The 12,502-nt window shown below is 40.6% G+C and overlaps 1 protein-coding gene and 1 non-coding gene across 10 annotated transcripts in view; one reads left to right on the forward strand and one right to left on the reverse strand.

The window, feature by feature from the left end:
• Nucleotides 1–12,502, forward strand: part of TSGA10 (testis specific 10) — a 134,231-nt gene that overhangs the window by 56,200 nt on the left and 65,529 nt on the right. For 8 of the 9 annotated variants that reach the window (XM_089325997.1, XM_089325996.1, XM_089325998.1 and 5 more), the window contains 2 exons: nt 6,779–6,894; nt 11,275–11,429. The exons of the other annotated variant lie outside the window; for it this stretch is intronic. In XM_089325997.1, the coding sequence (XP_089182123.1) occupies nt 6,779–6,894; nt 11,275–11,429 (271 nt within the window). The remainder of the gene's footprint in view (nt 1–6,778; nt 6,895–11,274; nt 11,430–12,502) is intronic. 9 annotated transcript variants of the gene reach the window in all.
• LOC127490444 (small nucleolar RNA SNORA70) lies at nt 4,650–4,789 on the reverse strand. Its single transcript, XR_007918394.2, has one exon. It is a non-coding gene; the product is annotated as a small nucleolar RNA SNORA70 (small nucleolar RNA).

The raw sequence follows: 12,502 nt of genomic DNA on the forward strand, positions 1-12,502 counted from the left end.
GGTTAACAGGGTTTAGGTAAACTAAATCAGTTTCACCATCCATACAGTTCATATTTTGTTTACCACAGTAAAATTGAGTAACTAAATGAAGTACAAACTTAACCTCTAGTTTTTCAGACCATAAATCACTAATTGAATAACAGCTGTAGATCATGAACAATGACCAGTCACATCATTTCTTTCAAAATACTTTGGTGATTGTTCAATGACACGTGTTATTCAATTCATGTACAACAGCAAAGCATGTTATTACAGTGCCTCTTAGTCTCCCAATGATAAACAGGCACTACATTTTATAAAATGTATATTTTAAAGAGGCAGTTGGTCATCAATGATGAAAATATAATAAACAAAAAGTCATAATACTGGAAGTAAAATTTGAATCAGTAAATGTATTTTGGAAGAAATATCTGACCATGGGATTGTAGACTCTGCTGTCAGTCAAGAGATTCTAGTTATGCAGTCAAGGGAACTTAGTAAAGGCAACCTTATCAACATAAATGAATAAAGTGATTGCAACACACAGGATGAAGGTGGTCTAGAGCAGGGGTGGGGAAACTTTTTTGTTCTGAGGGCCACTTAGATATTTATAACATCATTCACAGGCCATATAAAATTATCAGTTTGAAAATTAGCCTGCTATAGATTGATTGAATTTTGAGTGTCCCCTGCAGTTGCCTTGGCAGGCTAGACCAATGTGATTTTATGGGCCTATGTGCCCCAGGCCACACATTCCCCACCCTTGGTCTAAAGCAAGTGACACTGGCAAAACATCAAAATAAAGGAACTCTCGTGGATATTTAATGATGTGGAAAGCATAAAGGATATAACATGGAAGCTGATCCAAACTTAGAAAAGCATATAAAGTTGGCCAAGGTGTAGAAAAGATGCTTACTTGCCCTGTTTTGACAATAATTTTATTTTTAACTTAAGTTTTTTATTTATTTGAGAGAGAAACGGAGAGAGAGTTCTCACCTGCTGTTCACTCTCCAGATGCCTGACAACACTGGGGCTTGGCTGGGCTGGGCTGTGCCAGGCTGAAGTTGGGAGTTGGGAATTCAATCCAGGTCTCCCCTATGAGTGACAAGGACCCAGCTACTTGCTATCACCACTGCCTCCCAGGGGTTATATCAGAAGGAAGCTGGAATCAGAAGCTGGAGCTGGGCACTGAACCCAGGTACTCCAGTATAAGATATGGGTACTTTATTTTTTCTAAGATTTATTTACTTATTTGAAAGAATTAGAGAGAGAGAGAGAGAGAGAGAGAGAGAGAGAATCTTCCATCTGCTGGTTCACTCCCCATATGACTGCAACAGCCAGGACTGGGCCAGGCCAAAGCCAGGAGCTTTATCTGCATCTCCACATGGGTGCAGGGGCCCACACACTTCAGTCATCTTTCACTGCTCTCCCAGGCACATAAGCAGGGAGCTGGATCAGAAGTGGAGCAGCTGGGATCAACCATCATCCATATGGGATGCTGACACTGCAGGCAGCAGCTTAAACCGCTATGCCACAGCACCAGCCCCAGATTATGGCTACTTTAAATAGTGTCTTAACCACTAGGCCAAATGCCTGCCCCTTGACAATAATTTATAAAGGTGATGTAAAAACAGTTTTCCCCATTGTTGATTAATCGTTTTGCATGCTCAGCTTCTGTAGTCGCTTTTGTGTTCCTATACAGCTGTGAAACCAGGACTTAGTATATGGATGATGCAATGTACTTTTTTAGGCTGGCTTCTTTTTTTTTTTTTTTTTTTTTTTTACCCACTACATGGTATATTTTGGAGTCATCTGTCTCATTACTCATACAAGTTTCAATCTCTTTTTAATTTCTAAAACATATCCCATAGTATAGATATACCTTACCTGTGTATTCATTCTCCTGTTGATGGATATTTGGGTTAATTACCCATTTTGGCTATAAGGATTAAGACCACTGTAAATTTTTTGTACTTTTTTGTAGTTGTATTTTTCTATTCTGTTAATCAGAGTGGAAATGCTGGATTGCATAATAAGTACATGTTTAACTTCATAAGAATTGACCGGGGGGCCGGCGCCGTGGCTTGTTTGGTTGATCCTCTGCTTGCAGTGCCAGCATCCCATATGGGCACTGGGTTCTAGTCCCGGTTGCTCCTCTTCCAGTCCAGCTCTCTGCTGTGTCCCGGGAGGGCAGTGGAGGATGGCCTAAGTGCTTGGGCCCTGCACCTGCATGGGAGACCAGGAGGAAGCACCTGGCTCCTGGCTTCGGATTGGTGCAGTGCCGGCTCTAGCGGCCATTTGGGGAGTGAACCAATGGAAGGAAGACCTCTCTCTCTCTCTCTCTCTCTCTCTCTCACTGTCTATAACTCTACCTGTCAAAAAAAAAATGACCAAAATGTTTTCCATGGTGATTGTATGATTTTACAGTCCCAATAAAAGTGTATAATGCAGCCCTTCATAGTAGGGACTCTGAGAGAGCCTAATCCACTAAAGTATCCATTGTATGTAATAAATTACCAATTACCATCTCTCTGTGATTCTAGATTTCTGGTACTAGCTTTGTACTCTTCTTAAGGTAACTGAGAAAATGGTCTCTCACATACTATATATATATATATATATATATATATATATATTTAATTAATTAATTTGAAAGCCGAGTTACACAGAAAGAAAAGGAGAGAGACAGAGAAAGAGAGAGAGAGAGAGGTCTTCCATCCGCTGGTTCACTCCCCAATTGGCCTCAACGGCCAGAGCTGTGCTGATCTGGAGCCAGGATCCAGGAACTTCCTCCAGGTCTTCCATGCAGGTGCAGAGGCCCAGGACTTGGGCCATCTTCCACTGCTTTCCCAGGCCAGAGCAGAGAGCTGGATCGGAAGTGAAGTGGAGCAGCTGGGACTCAAACCGGCTCCCATATGGGATGTCAGCACTCAGGTGGCGGCTTTACCCGCTACACCACAGCACCGGCCCCCACATACTATATATTATCTAATTCTTAAGTCTGTTACAGAACCCAACTTGAGATAGGTTGTGTGTTTCATTTGCCTCACATCCTTGCCAACATTAGCTGTTGTCATTCTCTGATTCTACCCATTCTATTGGATATCAAGTGTTATTTCTTTGTGGTTTTAATCTGTATTTTATTGATTGCGAATGTTTGGTGCCTTTTGGTGTGCCATTTGTATGTCTTTTGTGAACTTTATGTTCAATTATTCTGTGATTTTTTGTTTGCTTATCTTTTATTTGTAGAAATTTTTGTAGATAGGAGCCCTTTTTCTGAAACATGTGTTATCAGTTTTTTCCCAGTCTGTGGCTTGCTTTATGTTTTTGATTGTCTTGTTTTTTTTTTTTAATGAGAAGTTTTTAGTTCTGATAAGTTGTTTTTAATGTCTTTTTAAATAGTTTGTAATTTTTACTATCTTGGAAAGTCTTTGCTGATGCTAAGTTTTTTGAAATACTACATATTTTCCAGAGGCTTAAAATTTCTAGAGGCTACTGTAGGTTATGATACTTCTTGAATTATTTTTGATTTGAGGTATGATAGGGGCCATGGTTCATTTTTTTCTGTATGAATATTTAGTTTTTCCATGAACATTTATTTGAAAGATTTTCTTTTCCCTATTGAATAGATACCTTTCACACCTTTCTTGAAAATGAATAAATTTAATAAGTTTGATTTTATTTATAGAGTCTGTTTCTATTGATCTATTTCTCTGTTTTTATACAGTACCATAATATATCTTGATTACTGTAGCTTTATAATGAATCTTGCACTTATTTTATCTTCGTTATCTTTAACCAGCTTTATTGGTGTGTGATTTACATACAATACTATATAGCCATTTTAAGAGAATAGTGCAGTGATTTCTGACAAATGTTTACACCCAAGTAACTACTGCCACAATTAAGGTAGGACATTTCCAGCACTCCACAGGGCTCCCTAGTGCCCTTTTGCTGATTGGCATTCCCTAGTTCCAACCAACTACTGATCTGCTTTCTGTCACTGTAGTGACAAACACCTGCTACCCGGGCTACACAAAGATACTGGTTGTAAGCCCAAACATGAGCATGGAAAAGAGCTTCCCCTTTGGGATTTGGTGAAAGCAATTTATAAATACGTCTTGAAGGATGTTTTACATCTGTTTTCTGACATTAGAGTCGCAAGTTTCTGCAAGAGAAGCTACCAGAAACTATTTCTAAAGTTTCTCTTTCTTGAATGCCTGTTTTAGGATTTAGTTACTGATTTTTGGACAGGAAGCAGGATTTATTGGGTGACATGGTTAAGAAGGGGACAGCACAGTGTAAGCCCTTATCCGTGCAGAAGCCATAACTTGCCAAAGGGACCGTGACTGAGGATGTATTTGAACCTGCAGCCATCGGGAGCCACTTTTCAGCCACAGTGTCTCCAAATCCACCCTAATTAATGTTGGTAAAGCCCCACTTCTTTGAGATGTGGATCTTCTGGTAGCCTGGACACTTGAACTTGCTCCTGCACAAGGCTTCAGTTGTACGTTCCTTGATCTGCAGCTTAGTTTGGATGAACATAATGACTTAGCCAATGTGAGCTCTGGCCACCATGCCCTGGGGCTTTCTAAAAGCTCCCCACAAACCTATGTAGAACCTAGATTGGAGGCAGCACAAGGCAAGACTCATGAAGGTTCATTGAAAGGGGCTGTCTCCAAGGGTTCTAAACTTAGGGTAGCAAGTACAAGCAACAGGCTTCATACACTTACTACAAGGTTGCTCTTTACAGCCACTGCACACTAGGCCTCTGCATGGAAAGGAGCCTGTTCCGCTTGCTTGGCTGCAGAAGTTATTTTTTAAATCAATGATTTAATGAACTGATTTAATGACTTCTGATAATGCATATAGTTTTCCATTTTCTTTTTTTCTAATTAAGTGGTTCTGCAGTGTTCTTCAGGGATTTTATTGTTGTTTTAGAAAATACTGGTAATGCAGTTTAACAGCAGAAGAGTAGCCACAGTGTATACCGAAAGGTTTTGCCAATGTATATGGATAGAACAGTCCTGAGGAGGCAGTGACCCAGATGCCATAAAACCACAATGACTTTTACCTCATGTAACACCTTCTCTGTTACAAGTTTTTCACCTTTTGCCCTCCTGGGTGAAGTGATGTTAGGAGGCATACCTTAACAACTTTGGCTGCATAATGGAATCAAACAAGGGGCTTAAAAAAAAACAAACAAACAAACAAACAAAAAAACACTGATGCCTAATTCCTGCTCCCAGAGAATTTGATTTAATTGGTTTAGTTGTACATGGATCTAAAAAATTTTTTAAATGATTATTTATTTGAAAAGCAGAGTGACAGAGGGAGAGACAGAGAAGTTACTTTCCATCCTCTGGTTCACTCCCCAGATAGCCAAAGCCAGGAGCCAGGAATTCCACCTGGGTCTCACCTGTGCAGGGTCAGGAAACCAAGTACTTGGGCTCTATCTGTGGCCTCCCAGGAACATCAGCAGTAGCTAGATCTGAAGTGCAGAGTAGCCGGGACTAAATCCAGTCACTCTGATTTGGATTTGGGTATCCCACGCAGCTGCTTAACCTGCTGCACAACAAGACCTGTCTCAGATTTGGAAATTTGTTTTCAGTACTTTAAATTATTTGCTAATTCATAGGAAGTCACAGAAGTATGCAAAGAAGTCCATGTACCTTTTACTCCAGGTGTTATCATTTCTTAGTGTATTTTGTAATTTTGAATTGTGACATCATTTTTAAAGGCATTTAACTGGGATTTAGTCCTGTGCCTGGGTTGAGTGCAGGTCAAGTGTTTTAAATTATGTGAACAACCTGGAACCAAATTTTATTTTGATTTTTTTATTTAAGTTTAATGATTCTGGGGGGGGGTACTTTTTATTTCTCTGAGGCTAGCAACAATTTAAAAGGTCTGGCCTTTCCACTAACAGTGTAGCCTTAAGTCATTTTATGTGTGACATTTTATTTCTATTCCTTGTGCTGCAAGGCCTCACATTATGCTTCTGAGTGAAAGCATAAAAAACCTAGGTTACTGAGACAGACAGACCCCCATCCTAGCTATTTAACATCAGTTCACAATCTTAGTCTGATTTGTAAGGGGATTTATGTGCAAATCCATACAAGTTTTGCTGTACATTTAGAAGGATGATTATGTTTTTATTCAGTATGGTTTTTATGGTGAGAGAATGTTCAGATTGTTTAGTCTTCTATGTTTCCAGAAATTGAATTCTGTTTACTTGTCTTAACGATGAACTTCATGAGTATTGTGCCAATACCAACCTGGTTCACCACAGCTTCCTCAACACCTAGTCCTAGGTACATACTAGCCACTTAATAAGCATTTGTGGAATTAATGGAATTCTGTTAATTACAGAGATTAATAAAAGTGAAAAAGTAAAATGAACCCTGAATATCTAATAATAGGGGAATAGTTAAATGGTTACATCTGCTTAAAAGTAGATTGCTCTCAGTCATGTAATGTTTTAAGCCAGAAATTAATGATTTAGAGGGCTATATTATTAATACTAAAATTAATGATGGAATGAAGGTTAAAAATGTAAATTTATAGTATGGTAACTCTAAAATGTGTATAGCAAAAAAACTGCTAATAGTAACTGATGTTGGAGTGGTAGATTAAGGATCCCTTTTAAACATTTGTTTTCCAAATTTCCTGTTGTCTGATTTTAAAATGAAAACATTAAAAAGAGGGAAAGGTATATTAATATCCTTGGAAGTTTTTATGTTTAGATACACTAAAAGTTAACATAAAAATTTCAGAATTAGCTTTATTAAAATATTTGCAGACTTTTATATGAAAACACAGAAAAAGATCTTTCTGATACTCAGCGACACCTTGCTAAGAAAAAATATGAGCTACAACTTACTCAGGAGAAAATTATGTGCTTGGATGAAAAAATTGGTGAGTGTTTTTCCTTCTTATGTTACATTTATTTTTGCTTAAGACTAGTAGGAAAATACATTTTCTTTTCTTCAGTTATAATATAAATAAAGTTGGAAACAAGTACTTCACTTGAAAGTTTATGAATAAATTTTTTGTAATATAATTTTTTAACTTAGATTTAGGACCACAGATACTTGTTAATTATTTAAAATTTATCAGTAAAGAAAATAGCTAGACAAAGGGGCAACACTGTAAAATTATAATGATTACTTTTAAATTTATAATTTTTTGAATGATATTATAGCTTGTTCATAGCTATTGTAGTAAAACACAGTGCATCTATATTAGTTCTAGGAAAAGTATACATATGTTTGGCTGTGCCTGTGATATTGGGTTTATAGAGAAAATTACTTTTATGAAGTCTCCTAGTTTCTTACCAGTGATCTAATAAAATTTGGTCATAGCTTAATCTTCCTTTAAGGTAAAATTTTGTCAGGGCTATAAAAGAACCTATTTTAGAGCACAGGAAGTACTTTTAACATCTGCTATTTAGCCGGCGCCGCGACTCACTAGGCTAATCCTCCACCTTGCGGCGCCAGCACACCAGGTTCTAGTCCCGGTCGGGGCGCCGGATTCTGTCCCGGTTGCCCCTCTTCCAGGCCAGCTCTCTGCTGTGGCCAGGGAGTGCAGTGGAGGATGGCCCAAGTGCTTGGGCCCTGACCCGCATGGGAGACCAGGAAAAGCACCTGGCTCCTGCCATTGGATCAGCGCGGTGCGCTGGCTGCAGCGCGCCGGCTGCAGCGCGCCGGCCGCGGCGGCCATTGGAGGGTGAACCAACGGCAAAGGAAGACCTTTCTCTCTGTCTCTCTCTCTCACTGTCCACTCTGCCTGTCAAAAAATAAAAATAAAAAAAAAAAAAATCTGCTATTTAAGTTCAAAAATGTCTGACACAAATCATTAGGTAGATGGAACTGCTATTTATGAATACAGGAAATATCTTAAAAGGAATGTAAAAGTAATATCGAAGGAGAATTCTTTTTTTTATATTTTAAATTTAAGTAAAAATGTAAGGTAAGCAGTTGAATATATAAGTTTGTGCTTCAGAAAATAAGTCCACACCAAAGATATCTCTTAGGGACACATAAGCGTATAAATGATTTTTTTGCAGAAAATTTATATATTTGAAAGGCAGAACTACAGAGAGAGAGAGAGAGAGAGAGAGAGAAATCTTCCATCCACTGGTTCACTCCCCAAATGGCCACAATAGCCAGGGGCTAGGCCAGGCCAAAGCCAGGACTCAGGAGCCTCATCTAGGTTTCCCACGTGGGTACAGGAGTCCAAGCACTTGGGCCACCTTCTGCTGCTCTCCCAGGAGCATTAGCAGGGAGCTGGATCGGAAGTGGAGCAGCCGGGACACAAACTGGTGCCAATATAGGATGCAGGTGGAGGCTTAACCTTCTACACCACAACTCCGGCCCCTATATTTGATATTTTAAAACCATGAAATCACCTTGAGAAAATATAAAGAATGAGGGAGAAGAGGATCCAGAACTGGGTAAGAAGAGACCAAAGACGTAGGAAGAAAACCCAGAAGTGAGTGTTTTGGAAGGCAAGAAAGTATTTTACAGAGATCAATTGTCAGACACTTTTGAGAATGAAATAAGATGAGGGTACAGAAATATGCATTGTATTTAGCACATTGGAAGTTCTGATAAGAAACAAAAAAAGTTTGAATGGAGGGTTGGCTGTGGAAGATAGAGTAGATTGAGGAATGAATGGGAAATGAAATGGATACTGAACGGAAGTTTGGCTATTAAAGGGTTGCAAGAAAATAGAGTGGTAGCTCGAGTGGAATGTGAGGTGGATTTTGTTTTTTAAATTGCCACTGCTAAGCTATTTTAGTGATTGATTGCTAACAGGAATGAATTCAGATATAAGAACATCTGAAACATATATTTTATAATGAGGGCAGTATTGCCTGCAAAAAGAGATACGATGCACTGTCAAGTACTATTTAGAGCCTACTGTTGGCATTATGATTGTGATATTACTTCTTTAAGTACTGCGGCTAGATGCCTTTGGTGGGGATTAACCTAGAAGTATGGGCCTTCTTACAGTGCTCTTGGCCAGTGGCCCTTAAACTTTGGCGTGTGTCAGAATTACCTGGACAGCTAACAAGGATCCCCGGAGCCAGAGTTGTGAAGTAGGATGGGACCAGACTTTTTTATCTTTACCAATTTCCCTGGGTAATTCTGATACGTTAGTACCTCTGGTCTAGACCACTGATTCTTTTTTTTTTTTTTTTTTTTTTTGAAAGAGCTACATAGAGAGGTAGAGACAGAGAGAGAGGTCTTTCATCCACTGGTTCACTCTCCAGATGACTGCAATGGCTGGAGCTGCGCCGATCCGAAGCCAGGAGCCAGGAGCTTTTTCTGGGTCTCCCATGTGGGTGCAGGGGTCCAAGGACTTGGGCCATCTTCTACTGCTTTCCCAGGCCACAGCAGAGAGCTGGATTGGAAGAGGAGCAGCCAGGACTAGAACCGGCGCCCATATGGGATGCCAGCGCTTCAGGCCAGGGCGTTAACCCGCTGTGCCACAGCACCAGTCCCAAGACCACTGATTGTTAAGCCTTATTGTACATTAGAATCACTGTGGGGGAGGGAGTTCAAAATAAATTGCTGTGCATCCCCTCAAGAATTTCTGATTCAGTGAGTCTGGGGTAGGGGCCTAAGGATTTGCCTTCCCAGGTGATGTTGATATTTGTTTAAAAACCACAGTTTGAAAACCACTGTTCTTTACCAACCAGTTAGACCTCAATATGGACATAGGCTTGCCAGAGTACTCACGAGTTGATTCAGGTTTCCTGGATGGTTTTTTAATAGAATTTTTTGTAATGTTACTTTAGAAAAATCAGACTGTTAGAAGACATTTGACTCTGAAGATTACTTGCTTGAATATTACATTCTGTTATTGACTAACTTTACATACAATAGTCATTCTAGGCTAGAGGGAGCATAGAGGAAATTAGGGTGGTAAAGCCCACAGATCATTTTGATATTCTACCTACTTCATCTGCCCATCTTCCCCCTGCCACACATGTAAATCTACTTTGAGAACTTGTGATTAAGAGTTTCCATTTGCTATCATAATTCATAGGTATAAATTGTGCTTTTTTTTTTCTTTTCTTTTTTTATTTTTTGACAGGCAGAGTGGACAGTGAGAGAGAGAGACAGAGAGAAAGGTCTTCCTTTGCCGTTGGTTCACCCTCCAATGGCCGCCGCGGCTGGCGCGCTGCGGTCAGTGCACTGCGCTGATCCGATGGCAGGAGCCAGGTGCTTCTCCTGTTCTCCTATGGGGTGCAGGGCCCAAGCACTTGGGCCAGCCTCCACTGCACTCCCTGGCCACAGCAGAATGCTGGCCTGGAAGAGGGGCAACCGGGACAGAATCCGGCGCCCCGACCGGGACTAGAACCTGGTGTGCTGGCGCCGCAAGGTGGAGGATTAGCCTAGTGAGTTGCAGCGCCGGCCTAAATTGTGCTTTAACATTTATGAGTCATTTTGAACTTTATGACTCATTGTAGCTTTTTTAATCACAAAAAAGCCATCTTTTTCTTTTTAAAGGTAGAATTTTAAAAATTATTTATCTATTTGAGAGACAGAGAGGGAGAGAGCTCCCAATCACTGTTTCACTCCCCAAATGGCAGCAACAGCTCTTGGCTCAGACCAAAGCTGGAAACTGGGAACCCAAACCAGGTCTCCCACATGGATGGCAGGAACTCGCTTTCTTTTTTTCTTTTTTCTTTTTTTTTTTAGGATTTTATTTATTTGAGAGGTAGAGTTACAGACAGTGAGAGGGAGAGACAGAGAGAAAACTCTTCCTTCCGTTGGTTCACTCCCCAGAGCTGTGCCGATCTGAAGCCAGGAGCCAGGTGATTCTTCCTGGTCTCCCATGCGAGTGCAGGGACCCAAGGAGTTGGGCCATCTTCTACTGCTTTCCCAGGCCACAGCAGAGAGCTGGATTTTGGAAGAGGGGCAGCCGGGACTAGAACTGGCGCTCATATGGGATGCCAGCACCACAGGCAGAGGATTAACCTGCTGTGCCACGGAGCTGGCCCCAGGAACTCACTTTCTTGAGCCATTATGGCTGCCTCCCACAATCTGCATCAGCAGGAAGCTCGAGTCGGGAGTAGGGCCAAGTGTTGAATCCAGGTACTCCAGCACATCACATGGGAACCCCAACCACTGTCCTCTAAAGCCATTATTCGGAATATAGTATTGTTGTTTTTAATTGTTGAGTATCATATGGGAGAATCCATTTGGAAAAGTATTTAAATCTGCTTGCACTGGAAAAAAAAGTTTTGTCTTGATTAAAACTACATCTTTATGATTACATATTTAGATAATTTTACGAGGCAAAGTATTGCACAACGAGAAGAAATCAGCATTCTTGGTGCAACTCTCAATGATATGGCTAAAGAAAAGGAATGCCTGCAAGCATGTTTGGATAAAAAATCTGAGAATATTGCATCCCTTGGAGAAAGTTTGGCAATGAAAGTATGTTCTGAGACCTGTGGTTTATAAGAAATGTTTAAGTGAAATATTTAAATGTTTATAAACTGGCCTAAAAGAGCTCAAATCTGAATAAAACAGTAGGATTTTCTCAGTCTTTTTTAGAGAGCTGAAAATTTTAAATCTTACTTAAGAGTATTTTAAGGCAGTCTTAGAAATATGTGTGCAAATCCACTAGGCAACATTTTCTATGATGAATCATTGACTACCATTCACTGATAATTACCAATTCTAATATCAAAATGTAAAGCATGACAATAAAGTAGCAAAAGTGATTACTTTTTTTTTTTTTTTTTTTTGACAGGCAGAGTGGACAGTGAGAGAGAGAGAGACAGAGAGAAAGGTCTTCCTTTGCCGTTGGTTCACCCTCCAATGGCTGCCGCGGCCGGCGCGCTGCAGCCGGCGCACCGCGCTGATCTGATGGCAGGAGCCAGGTACTTCTCCTGGTCTCCCATGGGGTGCAGGGCCCAAGCACTTAGGCCATCCTCCACTGTACTCTCTGGCCACAGCAGAGAGCTGGCCTGGAAGAGGGGCAACCGGGACAGAATCCGGCTCCCCGACCGGGACTAGAACCCGGTGTGCCGGCGCCGCAAGGTGGAGGATTAGCCTAGTGAGCCGCGGCGGCGGCTCAAGAGTGATTACTTCTTAAAAACATTTTCATGTAGTCAACTTGGAAGGCAATATGTTTATTCCATTGAAACTGCCTTTCTGATTCTGTTCAGAACTAGAAACACATTCTACACTATCCTCTGCTTTTGAGAATATATCACATGGATTCTCTTTCTCTCTCCTTCCTTCTTTCCTTCTTTCCTTCTTTCCTTTTTTCCTTCCTTCCTTCCTTCCTTCCTTCTCTTTCTTTCTCTTTCTTTCTCTTTCTTTCTCTCTCTCTCTCTTTCTCTCATTCTCTTTCTTTCATTCTCTTTCTTTCATTCTCTCTTTCTCTTCCTTCCTTCCTTCCTTTCTCTCTCTCCTTCCTTCCTTCCTTCCTTCCTTCCTTCCTTCCTTCCTTCCTTCCTTCCTTTTCTCTCCCTTCCTTCCTTCCTTCCTTTCGCTTGTAA

This window comes from Oryctolagus cuniculus, chromosome 2, assembly GCF_051225735.1.
Source record: "Oryctolagus cuniculus isolate XC-2025 breed Fujian yellow rabbit chromosome 2, ASM5122573v1, whole genome shotgun sequence".
Taxonomy (NCBI): Eukaryota; Metazoa; Chordata; class Mammalia; order Lagomorpha; family Leporidae; genus Oryctolagus; species Oryctolagus cuniculus.